Source organism: Carcharhinus amblyrhynchos, chromosome 4, assembly GCF_965287045.1.
Source record: "Carcharhinus amblyrhynchos chromosome 4, sCarAmb.v2.hapA, whole genome shotgun sequence".
In the NCBI taxonomy this organism is placed as follows: Eukaryota; Metazoa; Chordata; class Chondrichthyes; order Carcharhiniformes; family Carcharhinidae; genus Carcharhinus; species Carcharhinus amblyrhynchos.
Window position 1 is genome coordinate 71,307,032 of NC_137327.1, and position 19,666 is coordinate 71,326,697.

Genomic DNA, 19,666 nt, shown 5'->3' on the forward strand with positions numbered 1-19,666 from the left:
AGCAGACATCTCTCGACTGACATAAGTAAGATGCAGACATATTGATGGGCTTGATGAAATGAGGGTTTGCTGAAGCCCAAACTGACGGCCCTGGTTCTTGAGGCTCCTCCTCCTCTGTTGAAGGCTGAAGAAGAGGAAAGGTTAATGGAGGTACGTGAGCTCTAGAATTGTTTAGGACACTCTTGTTACAAGTGCTGACACTGAGCAATGGCAAAGTATTGCAATGACAGGTTGTGTTAGAATTGAAGAGACACAATATGAAAAGCTTTTTGACAAACCTGGAGCTGGCTTGTCCCATCTGTTTTTCTGTTTCTCACTGTTTTCCCCGTGTGAGTGCCCAGTGATTCCAGAGCTTCCACCTCAGAAAGGGCGAGAGGACAGAGGCTTGTGGCTCCTCCCCAGTGTCACTTCTTTGTTTTTGGTTGACTTGGGTTTTCCCCTTTGAGAGAAAAGTAGAGAGTGTGAGTGGCAGTACTTTATTTACCATCAAATAAAGAACAGAACTAGTTTGAGGGATCATCCTTAATCAAGTTGTGAACAGGAGTAACAAGCTGGAAAATCCCGAATGGAGCTTTTTCCATCTTCACAAAGTCAGACTGAGGGAAGGAATGGGATGTGAAAAATGTTGTACTTCCCCCTCAATATCTCAGGGGGGCAGCACCTGATGTGGATCACAGGGAGAGCAAGCTGAGTGGAAATGGAAAATCTGGGTTTATGTCTGATTCAGTTCAAATCATAGTTCAACTCTCATAACTATCTTACCTTAGCTCCATCACGAGGAAACTAAAATTCTTGAAGCATTTGAATTCCTAACTGATGGATGCCCTTATTCCCAGGGCCACATCCACAGAGACTGGGCCATAACTTTTGTGTGACACCTTCCCTCACAGACCAAAAACATCGTAATTCAGTGAGAAATCCCAGCGAGGTCACACTGCTGGGCAGGCGTGTAGTAACAGACATGTGCAGAGCTCATGGACTTTTGTATCACTAAGATTGAGACCATGTGATCAGCTGCACCTGTCACTTCTCATCCTTCTTCTCACCCATTAGGTTAAACATCCCTCTCTGGTCCAGAATGCACATTGTTGCCTAGTTTTCCTTCTATAGGAAGCCTTTTTGTGCTCAGCCTGTCAATGAGAAACACCTCCTGTTGTTGCCACCAAACTGCTGACCACCCAACTTTCCATTCTGCTTCCGATGTTAGTTGACATTATTAATGGTTCTCTCTCTTCTCTCCCTATTATCGAGCTTGGGTATGGCTGATTGCACATGTTTCCACACTTAATTCCACGGTAGCCACACAGTCATATGCAATGGCTTCTCTTCCTTCTCCTGGACCATTACATCTGCTGTTTCTCAAGAATCGATCCTCAACCCCTTCTCATTCTCATCTACATACTGCCCCTCAGTTACATTATCCAAAATCAGATGGTTAGTTTCACACTGACAATATTAGCATCAACCTCAACATTGCCTCTCAGATCCAATGCCATTTTAAATGATCAAACTATTTATCTGACATCCAGTCCTGGCTGAGCAGAAATCTCCATTTAAATATTGAGAAGACAGAAACCATCGACTTCAGTCTCCACTTCAAACTCTGTTCCTGAATGAATGACTCCATCACTCCCCATGACAACTGGCTGAGACCAAACAAGACTACTCACAATGGTGGGATCATAGATTGCTGCAGAGCAGAAGGAGGCCATTCAGCCCATTTGAGTCTGCGCTGACCATAATCCCACCCAGATCCTATCCTCATAACAATATGCATTTAACCTAGCTAGTCCCCCTGACACTAAGGGGCAATTTAGCATGGCCAATTCAGTTAACCTACACATCTTTGGACAGTGGGAGGATATCGGAGCACCCAGAGGAAACCCACACAGACATGGGGAGAACATGAAAACTCCACACAGACAGTGCCCAAGCTGGAATTGAACCCGGGTCCCTGGCGCTGTGAGACAGCAGTGCTAAGCATTGTGCCACCCCACTTGAGCAAGACCTGAAATTCCTGTCCAAGGTCAACGGACATTTCCATTGTCCGCTTCTCACCTGCTCCAGTTCTGTGATGAGTGAGATGGTAGAATTCTGGCGTATAGCTTTTCAAGATGAGTTTTCAATAACAGATCTATGAAATCGTTGGGACATCCTATTTCCACCTCTGTGTTGTTGCTCGACTTCATTCCTGCCTTAGCTTTTCTGATACTAAAGAGTTTATTTGATTTTATTACTTCTCTACTTAGTGACTCCTGGCTGGCCTCGTGTGTTGTAAATTAAAATCATCCAAAGCTCTGATGCCAATGTCCTATCTCACACCAAGTCCCCTTCCCCTTTCAGCTTGAACTTGCTGACCCACCCTGGCTTCTGGTAATAGTATCGATTTTAAAATTCTCCTCCCTGCTTTCAGCCTCCCTAGGTGGTGATCTCCTTCTACTCCATAATCCTGCAAAATATATATGCTTATTTAATTCTATCCTCTTGGGCATCCCCAATTTTTATTCTTTCACCCTGCCTTCAGTTGGCCAGATCCTAAACTCTGGAATTCCATATCCTCTCCACCTTGCTGCTTCTACTTCCTTCTTGGAGTCACTGCTTAAAACTTTAATCAGAGTCAATTTCTTTTAAAAATGACACTCCTAAGCCTAATAAGCTTTCTAAGTACAAGCTACTATTGTCGTATAGTGCCTTTTGACATACTATTATGTAAATACGCTATAAAAATCACAACTCCTCAGATACTGAAACAGTTCATGTCTAAATGCAGCAAGACCAGCATGATATCCAGGCTTGGGTTGACAAGTGGCAAATAACATTTGCTCCTGGCAATGACGATCTTCAACAAAAGAGAATCTAACTATCTCCCTTTGACATTCAATAGCATTACCATCACTCAATACCCCATTATCAACTTCAAGGGGCTTACCATTGACAGATCTGAGGTTTGCAATTCCGAGCTGAGTAACTCACCTCCTGAATCCCCAAAGTCTGTCCACCACCTATAAGGCACAAGTCAGGAGTGTGATGGAATACTCTCCACTTTCCCAGATGCGCGCAGATCCAACAACACTCAAAGCTCAATGGATCCAGGACAAAGAAGCACGCTTGATTATTCCCTTTTCATCACCTTAAGCATCCATTCCTTCCATCAGTAGTGAACAGTGACAGCATTGTGTGCCATCTGCAAGATGCACTGCAGGGACTTGCCAGGACTCTTATGACAACACCTTCCAAACTTGTGATCACTGCATCACAGAATTCTTACAGTCCAGAAGAAGCTGATTCAACCCATCGAGTCTACACCGACTGTATGACAGAGCATTTTACTCAAGCCCTATCCCTGTAACCCCATGTATTTATTTGTCCCACTACTCCCCCTAACCTACACATCTTGTAACACTAAGGGGCAATTTAGCATGGCCAATCCACCTAATCTGTACGTCTTTGGACTATGGGAGGAAACCCACACATATATGGAGAGAATGTAAACATTCCACACAGTCACTGAAGGCTGGAATTGAATCTGTGTCCCTAGTACTGTGTGACAGCAGTGTGCCACCATGCCACTCTTAACCATCTAGAAGGACAAGGGCAGCAGACATGTGGGAACACCACCACCTCAAAGTTCCCCTCCAAACCACTCAACATACTGATGTGGAAATATATCACTGTTCCTTCACTGTTGCTGGGTCAAAATCTGGAACCGTCTCCCTAACAGCACTGTAACAGTACCCTACATCACAGGGACTGCAGCAGTTCAAGAAGGCAGCTCACCACCACCTGCTCAAGAGCAGTTAGAGAGAGGCAATCAATGCTAGCCTTGCCAGTGACATCCACATCCCATGACTGAATAAAAAAAACTGTTGTTATTGCAACCACAGCGAAAATTCTCGACCTAATTAGTTTCAGTCACAGGGAGATTATTCTGATGATGTTGATTGAATCTCATTCAGAGATTTTCTGTATAACGCCTGATGTTTCTTGCAGATTCACTTTTCCACTTGGACATTATTAAAGTATTGTTTGATTGACTGGTACAATGCATTCTGAGCTGGATTGACAAAATTTTCAAAAAGACAGCCCGAGCTTTCAGGTTCAGATCACAGAATCAGTTCAATACAGAATTGGTGATTTTGATTAGCAGCTGGATCCGGGAGCTGGGAGAAGGAGCAGATCAGTGATTGGCTGTGGTCATTTTAACATGACGTGGAGATGACTACCATCGACACCGCAAACTGGCGGCTCCAAGTGGAGAGGATCTCCAAGAAGATCGTGCATATCGACAAGACATCAAGTTTCTACACTTTAACTTGGTGTTATGAGACTTCTCGCATCATTTTAACAGACAGGGTAAATGAGTAGGAGTTTGCATTGGGCTCCCTTCACCCATCAGCATACAGCAATGATGGGCAACTTAGGCTCGTGAGTGGGCCACATGAGTGGCCCCTCCTTCACCTCAGTGGGCCACAAGATTGAAATTAGGCTAGTTCACTACTCATCACAAAGAAAACAATAAAAAACAAAGAACAAAATCAGCCCGGGAAACAGGCCCTTCGGCCCAACGAGCCCACGCCGCCATCTCAACACCACCAGTCCCCCTCTCCGCCCACGACCCCTGTCTAATGTTTTATGGCCATCCAGATTGAGGGAATCTGATTTAGGGACAATTTATCCCTGCCAATCAGCCTAACAGCACATCTTTGGGGTGTGGGAGGAAACCGGAGCACCCGGAGAAAACCCACGCAAGCACGGGGAGAATGCGCAAACTCCCACAGACACCGGCCCAAATCCACGTGTCTGCACAGCAATCAGTGGTAGTCACTGAGCTGTCGTCTTGCCCTGTATCTTGTCCAGTTTAGGCACACACTAACGACATGAAGCACTAGGCCAATCTCGAACAACCAAGAGCAGCCCCAGTAAATAAAATCACGCCATAGATAAAATCAAATACATTTAATATACAGCAAATATTTCATAATGAACAATAGAAAATGCTTAATCATTTATTTCCTAATAGAACTATCAACTTCAAATGGTAAAAGCAGAAGTAATATTGACACTTTGGACACAGAGGGAGAGCTGGGCTCTCACAGTCACTGCTGCCAGCACTCAGCACACACCTCACTTGCCCTTGTTTTATACATATATTAATTCAGTCATAATGGTAGGAAGAAAGCTTTGCAGATAGAAATCAGTGGAATGTGGCAACCCTGCACATGGGCAACAGGCAATAATTGTTTTTGAAATGTTTTACTCAATTCTCAATGTTGTAAAGCCAATGCTCAGCAGACTAGGCAAATCCAAATCCATTCCTTGCTTGCTCCAAAAACCAAATTCAAATTCCTATTGAATCCAATTCATGGAACCCACAAGAGAGACAAACAAGATCCAAGCTGACAAGATAAGGCATTGCACTTCATCCTGGACTTGTTCCAACGTTTGAGCTTAGCCAAAAGGTCCGGAAGCGGCAGTCAAAGAAATGTCTGGTGGGCCTCACTCAGAACCCTGCTAAGTCGCGGATGGCCCCAGGTTGCCCACCATTGCTTTACAGTCTGCACGTAACAGAGCCTAGGTGTTACTCACTGACCATATGACTGGGTTCAGACAGAGAGAAAAGAAAACTATTTCCAAGGATTAATTTAATGATGGAAAAACCTGAAAGAGAGACATTTCCTTTTTAGAATAAGCACCCTGATGGATTGCAAAGTATATAAATGTTGCCAACCCAGGTATTGGCGACAATGCACAACGATCAGGAGCACATCACCCTCCCTCTACAACAGGATACGTGACTATTGATCACATCGACCCGCCCCATCCACCCCACACTCGGAATCTCACTAAGTGATCCGGACACCCAAAGAGTTTGAAATCGTTATGAAAGTGTTTTTTTTTCCTCGATTAACTCTTGCTTTCGGGGTTTTAGTTTAGTGCGGAAGGGTCATTTGCACTGGTTGTCTCCTGATTAGGATTCTGCAGCACTCCATATTGTATCTAAGAAGACAGTACCAGCCACTTCCTGGTTTGATTATTTCACACATAAAGTCAAAGAATCCGCTCCGTGAATAGTTTACTTTTCAGAAAGAATGTGTTCAGAATCTGCAGAGAGAAAGAAGATAGAGCGAGCTTCAGAAATCCCTTCTAACCATTTTTAAATTATTTTGAATTGTATTTTTAAACTTGTTGAATTTGATTCACTCTCGTCACTTAGTTAACTTCACGAAGTTTGATTTCTTGCTGCTTACCCGCATTGTTTCCCTGGAGGGAGAAGAGTGAAACTAAGTGAAATTCTCACAGTTAATTTCTGACTGCTCCCATTGCTTCCGTGTCTCTTTGACATTAGGAGTAAGGACTGTCGTGACATTGAACAGAGCTTTCAATGGTCATGTCAGTTTGCTGTACGATATCCAATGAAATCGGGAGAGCTCACTTGTTACTGGGAGGGGGGAACGGAGGGAGGTGGCTGCTTTTACAATCCTGACTCAGGGTCAAAGAAATTTCCGACTCCTGCTCAATGCTTGGAAACAAATCGTGAGACTGATATTGAGATATACATTCCGATTATGAATTACTTTCAAATAAGTGCCACTCTTCAGCGAAGGATTTGGATTTTAAAATGCCCTTTCCACGGTGTTAACTGTGGTTTAGCATGTAGCACCTTCCCATCTGAATCACAAGGTTCCGGAAGTTGTATCCTCACTCCAGGGCTTGAGCGTAGAATCCACCCTCCAGTGCAGTAGTGAGGAAGTGTTGCATTGTCAGGGGTGACTTACATCGGATGAGACAATAAACTCATCTTCCTGTTTGAGTGGATGTCAAAGATCCCATGGGATTGTGCTGAAGAAGAGTAGGAAAGTCCCTCTCCCCATGTTCTGGGCAATATTTATCCCTCAATCAACAGAAAAACTAACCATTAATATCATTGTCCTTGGGGGGCGGGGGGTGGCGGGTGGAGGTCGTTGTGAGCCAATCAGCTGCCTTGTTCAAGTATATAATTGGCTGGAAAACACTTTTGAGTTATCGTGGGTCCTGAAAGGTGCTATATAAATATAAAACTCTTTCTGCTTCATTTCCATCTAACTAAAATTGCGTAACATTTCACACTGCAAAAATAGATCATTTAACTGGTGTTCATGCTCCACACTAACCATCTTCCACCTTTCCCAGCCAACTCCATCACTATTCACTTTGTCCCGATTATGGGGAAAAAGACGGAATCCTTCCAGGAAATATTGGACTTTAAATAACACCTGAATTTTTTTTTAAGTGGATACACAATCCCAAAGATGACTGACAAAGACAAACTCTGCCTGTATTGCTGCAGAGTAATTCTCTTCTGGGCAATCAAACCCCATTCTGTTACTGGACAAGACATGTCTAAATCACCCCGACACACTAATGGCCATCTCCGGTACAGCCAAACAGTCATAATGGCTATCTCATCAAGGGATTTCCTGTGGAATGCCCAAACTTCTTTTTTTGTGGATTCGCTTTCCCACTTTTTGTTTTTATTCCAATTCAATCAAATCAAGTCCAACTCAGAGTCTCAACAAGTTGAGACATTCCCAATCCAAGCTGACAAGACAGGGATCTCACCTCCTGTCTTGGGCTTGATCTACATGATCCAAGCTGATTGGAGTAGGCATAGCTCCTCTTCCAAGGCTTGATCTCATTTGCATCTTAGCCAAAAGGTTGAGATGTTGCTTTTAAAAATGGCTTCAAATGAAGCTAAAATGTAACCTAATGACTTCAACCAAGCACACTATTACACTTGATTTTAGCCAACAGGCCAAAAAGAAAAACATTTCTCTAGGAAAATACTACAGAAATGATCCCTAAGAGGAAACTTGGAATACACAAAGATGGATTCAAAACCATTGAAAGCTGCCCCAGGTTCGCTGTTTGCACTATGTGAAGAAGTGCTGGATGTTTTGAGGGAAAAGAGCCAGTAAGCAGACACACAATGCCCCAGCAAATAGCCATTTTGCAGATTTCTCTCTCTCTCTCTCCTGCCCACCACAGCATAAAACACCCACAAAAATTAGAAATCACCCCATCACATCAGGTCTAGGAGCCTCCTCATCCCACCCACCCTAACAGGCACACACAGGTAATGAAAGTGTAAAGGCAGGGGAGGACAACAAACCACCCTTCAGCCAACAGCTACCCACAAACATCCCTCTCAGGAAACCTCAGGACTATTTTTTCCCACCACCTGACCTCTTGCCCTGTCCCAATAGCTCACCGACTACTCAGTACTACCCAGTACTACGACTACCCAGTAACCCAACCTCGAACAGAACCTTCCCCCCATCTACACCTACCCCCCACCATGAAAAACAGAATTTGACTCAGCGACAAACACAAAACCTCCCCAGCCAGGAAACCCCCAAAAACAAGTCTCCAGCACACACACCACTTGGACATCCATCCCAGTGCCCAGAAACACGTAAATCCCCAACTTAGCAGCCCCCCTCCACCTAACACACATGACCTCAACAACCACCTCCCCCAACCATCTAAAATACAACAGAAGCAGACCACCACCCTGTTTTACTTTGTTTTATCTCCCCCCACCTAACTCCTCCTCTCTGCGACGTGGGCGTACCCCTCCCCCCATTCACCATCCCACATAAGAAGAAACAAACATGAATAATAATATATAATTTTTAAGAAGGAAAAGGCTCGGGAAGCAAGAGGACAACAAGCCACAAGATAAGGCCAAGGCATCACAAAAAAGTGGCAGGGCATGAAGAAAAGAGGACATGTCCTCTCGGTCTGACCACAAAAATCTCTTCCTGATGTTTGGAACTCAGCCCAGTCCATAAAAAAAATCAAGGCAGAAAAGAGAACTGGGAATCTTCACTGTCAAACGACAGAACACTGCAATTGCAGAACCACCTATTCACTCGGTGAAGTCAACTCTGCTGGAATCTTGAATCATATTGGCTGCAGTTCTTCATCATCTCCTACTCATGGATCAAAAGCTGTTCTGTATACCTTTCTTTTTTTTTGCTTACTTTGAACTGAGTTCTCCTTTTCACGCTGAATGTAAATGCATGTATTTTAGCATTTTCTTGCCTTTTGTAATTAATAAACTCAATCTTTACCACAAGAAAACCTGGTTAAATGTGCTCCTTTTAAAACATAGCTATTGGGTCTGGGAAAAGATATCCATGAAAAGGGATCCTTTTCAGTTTAAATGTTGTAACCAACAAAGGGGGTGAGTCAGATAAAGACGGTGGGGGGAAGTTCATCCCTCCTCACTGGGTTTGTAACAATTTGGGGCTATCCCAGCCAGATGATAACAAATTGAAGGGTCTCTTTAGGATCAAGAACTTTGGGGACCTTCATCTGGTGGGTGGTTGTAGCACCCTCTATTTTCATTCACACCTACTTAACTAACTTCCCTGAAACACATAATTACTTTCTTTCTGAATCTCTCTGTCACTGGGAGTTCCACATTCTCTGTTCTCAGCTCTCACCTTTCTGCAGTGTAACACGTTGAATCCTGTATGGAAATCACAGTAGTTTTTCCAGTGAATTCTCACCAAGAACAGGTGACAGAAGCTCTCATTGTCTGATTTGTGAAAAGTTCATACTGGAGGTTGCATTGTGAGTAATTAAACTCTAGCTGGGGTTGTCTGGATGTTCACGCCCCGCTACCACTGCCAGCAAGAATGGAGAATTTGGTGCTCAACCAAATCTCCATTCACAACAGCAGAACTGGAGAATCCTAACTGTGGGTGAGGTCAGAGAATCCTGGCCTCCATGTCTGCAGCAACAGCGTGAACTGAAGCTCATCCAAATCTCCACTGCCCATAACATAATTCACAGCAAAATCCTGGTCACCCATTGGACCTCTCCCAGGATACATGTATCATCAAGGCAATTTGCTGGAAATATTGGGAGAACCCCATTTCAGGGTGTTGACAGTGTGAAATGAGTTTGGACGACTCCATAATTAAACAATCAAAACCCACTTTATTGGACAGACTTTATTGGACAACCTAGATGAGAATACAAGTAAGTCCTCTATCACCAGCGTGAGGGGCTAGAGCCTCACCTGTCAAGGTTGTTCCTAATTTCACCTGACAAAAGAATTAAGCCTTTCTCCTTTTATCTCCCTTGAAATAAACTGACTTGTAATGTTCCTTTCATTGTCACATAGCAATTCAGATGACAAATGGTTTTGGGATAAAAACTACTGAAGTTGGGGTGTACCATGGTGAATCAATGGTTGCTTTCAAAGCTGGTGAATCATTTCACAATTATTATCTACATTACACACGCACTAAGGCTTAAATTTTCCCATCCGACTTGCTGTGCATCATGGGTAGGATGGACAATTTGACGAACCAGCAAAAGGTCTGTTGATTTTTGTGGAAATTTCCAGTCACAATGCAGATGGAAGTGGAAAATCTAATGATGTAATCAGAACATAACAACATGTCCTGTTTTGTTTTTAGCTGCCCATTATAATTCCCAATATCATGCATATAATCTCTTTGCTTTTTCACATTGGATGCTAAGTATCCCATAATGGCAAATGAGTACACCAAATCATTCAGCAGTCATAGTATTCTAGTCCATCTGTCACTGTTCACAGAATGAATGGATGACCTGTAAGGAAGAGTGTGAAAATTTGCTTTTTAATACACTTAGTCAATGATGAAAATGAAATTATTTTGAATACATTAAAGTTCTTTAAGGATGTAACAAGCAAGGTGGATAAAGGAGAACCGATAGATGTGTTGTATTTGGATTTCCAAAGTATATTCATTAAGATGCCACATAAACAGTTACTACAGCAGAACTCATGGTGTTGGAATAATATATTAATGTAGGTTGGTTAATTAACAGGCAACTAAAGGTTGGATGGTGCTCATCTTTACAAACAGCTTTACAAACTGCTGAACCTAAATTTGATGACTTGTATGAAGGGCTTATGAGTATTGTAGCTAAAATTGCTGATGATACAAAGACAGGTAGGAAAACCAGCTGTAAGAAGAATAAAAGGAGAATGCAAAGGGATTTAGGAAGATTACATGAGTGGCAAAAAACAGATAGATGGAGAATAATGTGTGAAAATGTGGGATTGCAAATTATGGTGTCTGGGAACCATAGAATCCCGACGGTGCAGGACTCCATTTGAACCATCACATCTGCATCAATTCTCCAAAATAGCACTCTACCTAGGCCTACACCCCCACCCTATCCTCGTAACCCTACGCATTAATCACTGCCAGTCGACATAACCTGCATATCATTGGACACTAAGGGAAGAATAGAGAGATTGCAGAATGCTGCAGTACAAAGGGATTTGGATAGCCTCATACATGAATCACTGAAGGTTAGCACACAGGTACAACACAAAATAGATAAAGTCAAATTCGGGGATATATTGCAAGGGACATGGAGCATAAAAGTAGGGAATCTGTCAATAACTCTACAGAGCATTGGTGAGAGAACACCTGGATAACAGCAAACAGTTTTGATCTCCTAATTTAAGGAGGGTTATACTTGCATTGGAGATAATTCAGAAGTGCCTTGTCATGTGAGGAAAGGTTGAACAGGTTGAGCCTATATTTATTGGAGCTTAGACGAATGAGAGATGATCTTATTCAAATGTGTAAGATTATTGAGTGATGCCCTGCGATGGATTGACATCCTGTGCTGGATGTACCCCACCTAAAGCACAGTGTCTGCCAGGAGAGACTCCGACTCCCTGCAGCCGTGAATTAGAGTAGGTGATTAGTAAAGTGAAGGAAGATTATCGAGGGTTTGACAGGATAGATTCTGAAAGCATGTTTCCCCTCATGGGGGAATCTAGAACTAGGGGACGCAATTTTTAAACAAGGGATGTCCCATCTAAGATCTGTACAAGACAACAATACTTTTCAGAGGATCAGTTCTCTTGCTTGAAGGATATAATTAGCCTGTTTAATAAATTGCATAATTGCTTCTGTTGAATTCTTTTGATGACCTGGTCACAGTAGTTTTCTACAAATGATCTTTGTATCACCAACATTCACCAGTACTACCACTCTAATGTGCCAAGGCAGGACAATTTATATTCTGACCTCATGTCTGCTATTTTATAGTTTGTATTGCTGCTCACGTAACAATGAACCACAAGTTATCAACAATCTATTTCTTTCTATCAGTTTGACAAAGGACCAGTGTTTGTCAATTGATTTTGACTAATGTAGTAGTTAAACATTTCATTAGAAGGATAGGTACAGGAGTGCACTTGTGTAGCCCTTTGAACAACAATGTGTCATGAAATTTCTGGGTTGTGTTTAGTGCAGAATATTAGCTGGAAATTATTTATATATTGTCGGCTTGAGTGACATCCAGACGCTATTCAGTGTTTGGAATCCAGCAAAGTAAAACCTGAAGAGATGAAGGAAATGAACGAAGGATATTTTTTAAGCAGAACACAATCTTTTTGGGGAGTAGGAAGTGCTTGAACCCATCTATCTGTTCCACCTAGTGAGAGCAACTATCTGAAATTCAGACTCAGAGCATCCAGTTTTCAAACTGTTGAGTGAGTGAGTGAGCACCTTTTGTGATTCATACAACCTGGAAAATGGAAAAGCAAATTCTCCCTAGTAACGAGTGATCTTCCAGGGTTTTGATTGTCATTGGATATTGTGCAGGAACCTACCCACTGACTTATTGAAAAGCTGTTACTTTATGTATTCATTACGACTGTATTCCCAGCGCGAATGCGAGACGGAAGCGCTCTGTCCGGAGATGTTCATAGAGTGAGAATTTCCCTGATCAGCACTCTCCTCTCGCCAAGGAGCCGCACAGGTAACAATCAAGACATTGAAACTCGGCGCGGTGGTCAAAATTCAGGGTGAATTATATTCAACAGGTTTGAAGAGAATTCCAGCACAACTTTTAAAGATTGTACTCGCGCGTGTTTCACTCCATCAGGTTCCCTTTCCTTGCAAGGTCTGGCTGTGTTCAAAATTCAAAAGTTGCCAAAAAGCAAGTTTTATATTCAGGGTTCAGGACGGCCAGCGAAAGTGAAACTTACAAACAGTGCAGGAAATGACGGGCCGCATGTTTATCGGATTGGGGAGTGGAAACCATATAAAAACAGAGATAGATAAAGCTCAATCTGAATGCTGTTAGTGAATAGAGGAGTTCAGCAACTTTCCGTTTTCGGTGGTTGCGATGTGGGCAGATCAGGTCATGTTTTGCTACTTTGCAGAGCTGATGAAAAATTTGGAAGAAGGAAGTACTTTGTTCGATATTATTGCATGGATGTTTAATGCTTTGCCAGCTTTTTAAAAGAACACATTTGTTTTCAACGGTTTTAAAGTGGCTATTGACTTGCTTTCATGGGTAACAAAGTCACTGAATAACACACCGTCTGCTGCCTCTGACCACACGGTCAAAAGGGCCACAGCAAATCACTGGTAATGCCCATTCTATGGAGATGCCGTCATTGGACTGGGGTAAACACAGTAAGAAGTCTCACAACACCAGGTTAAAGTCCAGGGAGTTTATTTGATAGTAAACCCGCAAGCTTTCGGAACGCTGTGCCTTCGTCAGGTGAGTGGAAAGTTCAGATCAGAGAAGGGCAGATAAAGGCACACACAGTTTACAGAATACTGATTAGAATGCAAGTCTTTACAGCCAACCTGCTATTCAAGTCTTAAAGGTCCAGACAACGTGAGTGGAGATAGCATTAAGCATAGGTTAAAGAGATGCGTATTGTCTCCATACAGGACTTCTTCCCAGGTCTCATCCAACTGTCCTTTTATTATCATTACAAACAATGTACTTTATTCATAAAATATCTGAAAGCGATGTTCGAAAACATTTCAAATTGTCACAACAAGAAAGCGCAATGATACTCAGAATTTTCTCCAGAGATCAAGATGCACACTTGAAGTGCTTCAATTCAGGAATGAGAACATAAACATTTCAATATTTTTGTTACCATATTCCTTCCCTCACACTCTGAATTAGCAAAGATGGAAAAACCTTCATTAGGAATTTTGCAGTTTACTCCCGTTCACAGCCTGATGAAAGATGATTCCTCACACCAGTCTTGTCCTTTATCTGATGGTAAATAAAGTTCTGCGACTCACAGTCACTCTCTACTTTCCTCTCAAAGGAGAAAACCCAACATAACCAAAGTTAAAGAAGTGACATCAGGGGGAGGAGCCACAAGCCTCTGCCCTCTCGCCCTTTTTGGGGAGGAAAGTCTGGAATCACTGGACGCTAACACAAGGGAAGCAGCGAGAGAAAGAGAAGCAGGATGGGAGGAGCCAGCTCCAGGTTGGTCAAGAAACTGCTCATATGTATCTCTTCAGTTCCTTTAGTTACATCACAACTTGTTATTGCAAAATATTGTCATTGCTCAATGTCAGCACATTAATGAGAATGTCGTGAGCAATTCTACAGGTCATGTACCTCCATTAACCTCTCCTCTTCTTCAGCCCTTCAGCAGAGGAGGTGAAGCCTCAAGAAACAGGGCCCTTAGTCTGGACTTCAACCAACCCTCATTGCACAAGTCCTATCAATGCATCTGAGCCTCACAATCAGTAAGTAAGAGGCACCACTGGGGAGGCCTCAGTCAGACTGAGGGCAGGCTAAGGTGTTTCATAGATGGTGAAGAGGAATTAGGGCTGGGAGCTGAGTCTGTAGTTGCTGCTGTCTGGAGAAACAGATGATTGCCCTTAGCTGGGGCATCTCAGGATCAATATTTAAAGGGTCCATAATTAAAAAGGGGCAAGGTAACTTTCACGCAAAGACAACTTAACTGGTCATTCATCTAATAGCTCACTCTGGGATCTGCTGTGCATAAATTAGCTGTCTTAATAAGCTACGTGACAATTGTGCTTGTTTTGCAAAAGGATTCAATGAGATGTTTACATACAAGATTTACATACAAGATGATTAGAGGTTTAGATAGGGTGGACAGTGATAGCCTTTCTCCTCGGATGGAGAGAGCTAGCACAAGGGGGCATAGCTTTAAATTAAGGGGTGGTAGTTATAGGACGGATGTCAGAGGTAGGTTCTTTACCCGGAGGGTGGTGAGGGATTGGAATGCCCTGCCTGCTGCAGTTGTAAATGCGCCTAGTTTGGGGGCGCTTAAGAGATCCGTGGATAGGTTTATGGATGGAAAGGGATTGGTTTAGGTTAGAAGGTCATTGCTTTTTAATTGGTCGGCGCAAATTCGTGGGCCGAAGGGCCTGTTCTGCGCTGTAATGTTCCATGTTCTATGTGTAAGGACATTATGAAGATGTGACAATGTGTTGTAAATAAGAGTTATTTTCAATTGGTGCAAATCATGTAAAATGTTTCCTTTCAGAGATCAAAGTGCTGAAGCTTCAAACACTTCATTGTTCAGTGAGGATGAACTGAAGAATCTGAAATCTAATTTTGAATCAGGTGGGGTGGAAAAGGTAACACCGCTGATACAGAAAAAAGTTAATGACCTGGACAACATAGAGCTGAACATTGCAGTGACAGGAGAAGCAGGCACAGGGAAATCCTCCTTCATCAATGCGATGAGAGGACTTCAAAGCGAAGATAAGGGTGCTGCTAAGGTTGATAACAAAGAAACCACAGTGGAACCAACCGAATACAAGCATCCCAGTTTGCCAAATGTTATTTTATGGGATCTGCCAGGAATTGGAACAGTGAAATTCCCAGCGAACAAATACCTAAAGGAAATGAAATTTAAAAAATACGATTTCTTCATCATTATCTCGCACCCTCGATTCACAGAAAATGATGTAAAACTCGCTCAAGAGATTAAACGGCTGGGGAAGAAATTCTACTTCGTTCGACCTAAAATTGATACTGACCTTGATGCAGTGAAAAGGGAAAGGAGGGAATTTAAGGAAGAGGAAGAATTGGAAAACATCAGGAGTTACTGTATCACGAGCTTGCAAGAGGCAGGGATCTCATCACCCCAAGTTTTCCTGATTTCAAAATTTGACCTGCATCTGTATGATTTTGACCGGTTAAGTAAAGTTCTTGAAGATGATCTTCCCAGTTTAAAGAGAAGTGTGTACATTTTGGCCCTTCCCAACCTAACCTTGGAAATTGTGGAGAAGAAAAAGAAAGAGCTAAAGAAGCGAGTTTGGATGTTGGCATCACTTTCTGGAGTATTGGGAGCAGTGCCAGTTCCTGGAGTCTCCCTTGGTTGTGATATTGGGATACTGATTGGAGGAATCGTACATTTCCGTAAATGCCTGGGTTTGGATGATGCCTCCCTTCGAAGACTGGCCAAGAAGGCAGGGAAACCTGTGGAAGAACTGAAAGCTGTGGTGAAAGGTCCCATGGTGGGTGAAATAACTCCAGATATAATAAACAGATTAGCATGGGGAGCCACTGCTGTTGTCGTGTCTGGTTTTGAGCTTGTACTTGACCACGTCCCAGTTGTAGGATCCATTTTTGGAGCAGGATCATCATTTCTTATGACCTACAAGTTGCTGAGTGGAGCACTGGATGATCTCACAGAGAATGCACGGAGAGTGGTGAAAGCTGCATTTGGGACAGATGAAAATGATCCAAAGTAAACATCAATTCAATGAATCAATGCCATAGCTGATATATTAAAGGGGTCTAACACTGGACATTCATATTCCCTTTTACTGGCCCATTTTAAGAAACTATTTCCATGCTGTAGTGTTTTGTGAAAGATTTTGTCTCGGTGTAATCTAAGGAGAGAACCCAAAAGCTGTGGAGGCAAATTTTCCCGTTACACTTGCCACAGGAATTGAAGTGGGTGAGGGGCGGACCATAGGAAGGTCCATTGAACGCGAGTGGGATTTTCTGGTTTTGGGACAAGTGCAGCCGGAAAATCCCGCCTGTGAACTTTAAAGGAATCCAGTCAACATCAGAAATTCACTACATCCATACAATTCCCTTCATTAAACACAATACCAGGAAATTTGCCTTGTTCCAAGAATTATAGAATCAGACCATAGGAGTGGCCATTCAGCCCATTGTGCTTGTGTTAGAAATGCTTGTATTCTTCATTGGCACTGAATCCATCAATGTCCAGTCCCTTTTCTGCAATGTCCCTGATTGATTCATAACAGCATCATTACTGAAATGGATGGTCCTGGGTCTATAGTGGAGTCAAAAGCACTGGGATTATATGTTTTGTTCACCTTTTGATAAATTATTTGGCTATTTTTTCCTGCCTCATTTATTGCCAAATTCTATTCCCAACAGTGATGAGGTTAACAATGCAGTCTTTCTTCCGGCACACCCTGAACACAATAAAGCGATTTATTAAGAGGAAGTCAATTTTCCAATGTTTTTAAACCATTATCCACTTACACTGAACATCTGTCTCCGTCCTGGTTTTAGAACCATTGCTGCAGCAAACGGTGTCTGTTTGAAAAGGGATAAATTCTCTACCAGTCCAATGAATCTTGTTCTGTCCAAGAAGCAGCAGATTCCAAGAATGGAACAGTAAAGAAGAGGCACCAGCATCGGACTGTAGTCAGCAGTGAGAACACAGATTCCCTGTCATAGAGACACCACCTAGATATAGAATCATCCTTATCATCCCTCACACAGATGATCCCTCACACAGACTGTCCCTCACACTGACTGTCCTTCATGCAGACTGTCCATCATCCTAACTTGGTGAAGAGCTGAGAACCATGAACAGGAAAACCTCCGGGAATGGGAATGAGAGGAAATATGTTAATTATGATCATTCCTTTTATGACGTATTTTGAGTATTGCTGAGATTTTCACTAAAAACTACAAATGTTGGAAATCTGAAAAACAGAAATGTTGAATGAACTCAACAGGCCTGGCAGCATCTGTGGAGACTAGAAATGAACATTTCTCGTCCAATATCACTCTTCATTGCTTCCAGCATACCCGAGAAATGGGTTTGCTGGTCAGGCAAAAATTCCAGATAATGGGAGGTCCTTTTACCAATGGAAGACAGCAAAATACTTGTAACACGAATGAATATGTGAATGCTCCTAAAGTAAAGAACATTATTCTTTGCTTCAAACCTTCAACTGTACATTCAAACAAAAATTAAAGTATAAAATAATGTAATATACATATATGGGAGAGCTTTCTAATTTCTTCTGGTTGGTAAAGTGACAACTATTAAGAGAACATCAGCAATTCCGGTTAGTCGAGAATTTGGCTTGGTAAAATGCCAGATAAACACAAAATTTACTGTACTGTTTGCCACCAAACAAAATTGGCGCTTGATCCTCAGTGACTGATTGGAGAGAAGCAGATGTTACAGATGGTGGATTAGGATTCATGTGGGCGGGGGGTGGGTTGTACCACAGTAACAATCAATAACCTCCAGCCAATGCTGAACAATGTTACATAATCACTTCAACTCCATTGTGGAACAATGCCCTATGCGGCTCTGATTTGTCATAAACTCTTTGATTGGGGTTTGTGTCTCTATCCTCCAAAGCAGCCACTACCTTTCAGACATGCAATGATGCCATCACTGACACTCATCATTATATGGACAACACATTGATCAAGAGAGTGAGTGAAACTCACTGTCAGAATGATGACCAATACATTAGCTCCAGCTGGCTGGAAAGAGGAAGAGGAAAGTGACCTGAAATAGCAGCAGAAGAGCAGTTACTGTGGCAGGAGAAGCATTGAAAAGTGTTACATGAACTCACTGGAACCTCATATGCGCCAATGTCACCGATATCAACAATGGATTAATATTACTGATGTGAACTGTTGTCTTCTTCTCCTCCATTGCAGTTATTTTGGTTCAATTTAATTTAATTGACATTGATTCATTTGTATCATTTCTTGTTAGTTGATGAGAATGGCCAGAATTCCCTGATCTCGTTCGGCCTTCCCCCATAGCCAACGAGAATGGAAAATTTGGTGTTCAGCCAAAACTCCACTCACTGCAGCGGGCCTGGAAAATCACAGCTGTGGATAAGGTCAGAAAATTCCAGCCAATAACTCTGGAAATTGTTTGACATTAATTAAAGATATTTTGCTGTATTAATTGAGAACTTATGCTTATTGGTAATTTTCAAGACTGCTGGTAATCGAATCAAGTGAAAGAAATGAACGATTTAATTGTAACATTCTAAACATGGACATGATTTGTTGTATTGTAAGCCACAGTTTAGAAAACAGGTGTGTGGAAAATTCTGTATTAAATGAGATGCCACAACATTAGTGTTGCCAATCATGCACTAACTTGGACAGATAATATCCACACGCCATGTACTGATGCAATAAGTGCTGAACATTTCATCTTGATGATTGTACTGGATTTTTTTTTCACGAGTTACATTGAAGCAAGATTAGAAAACCATAAAACCATAGAATCCCTGCAGTGCAGAAGGAGGACTTTCGGCCCATTGAGTCTGCATCGACTCTGCGAAAGGTTATCCCACACTTTGCATATTTACCATGGCTAATCCACCTAAATTACACCTCTTTGAACACTAAGGAGTAATTTAGCATGACCAATCCACCTGACCCACACATCTTTGGACTGTGGGAAGAAACCGGAACACCCAGATGAAACCCACACAAACATGGGGAGAACGTGCAAACTCCACACAGTCACCCAAGGCCGGAATTGATGCCGGGTCTCTGGCACTGGGAGACAGCAATGCTAACCAGTGTGTCACCGGACTATGGAAAATGCTGG

The 19,666-nt window shown here is 42.4% G+C and overlaps 1 protein-coding gene across 2 annotated transcripts; it reads left to right on the forward strand.

The window, feature by feature from the left end:
• The first annotated feature begins 12,767 nt into the window (after positions 1-12,767).
• On the forward strand, positions 12,768-17,280 carry LOC145342631 (interferon-inducible GTPase 5-like). 2 transcript variants are annotated; one of them, XM_080188176.1, is made up of 4 exons: positions 12,768-12,822; positions 14,141-14,304; positions 14,466-14,570; positions 15,341-17,280. In XM_080188176.1, the coding sequence occupies exons 2-4, from the start codon at positions 14,285-14,287 to the stop codon at positions 16,554-16,556; spliced, it is 1,341 nt and encodes a 446-aa protein (XP_080044302.1). In that variant the 5' UTR covers positions 12,768-12,822; positions 14,141-14,284; the 3' UTR covers positions 16,557-17,280. The 2 variants fall into 2 exon arrangements, with proteins under 2 accessions (XP_080044302.1, XP_080044303.1); XM_080188177.1 differs by lacking the exon at positions 14,466-14,570.
• Positions 17,281-19,666: the final 2,386 nt, after the last annotated feature.

Bases quoted from the DNA above. Each gene is read 5' to 3' on its own strand.
- LOC145342631 (XM_080188176.1), top strand. From the start codon at position 14,285: ATGGGAGGAGCCAGCTCCAG. The intron at 14,305-14,465 runs GTTGGTCAAGAA...CCTCTTCTTCAG, and splicing joins ATGGGAGGAGCCAGCTCCAG to CCCTTCAGCAGAGGAGGTGA. The intron at 14,571-15,340 runs GTAAGTAAGAGG...GTTTCCTTTCAG, and splicing joins GCATCTGAGCCTCACAATCA to AGATCAAAGTGCTGAAGCTT.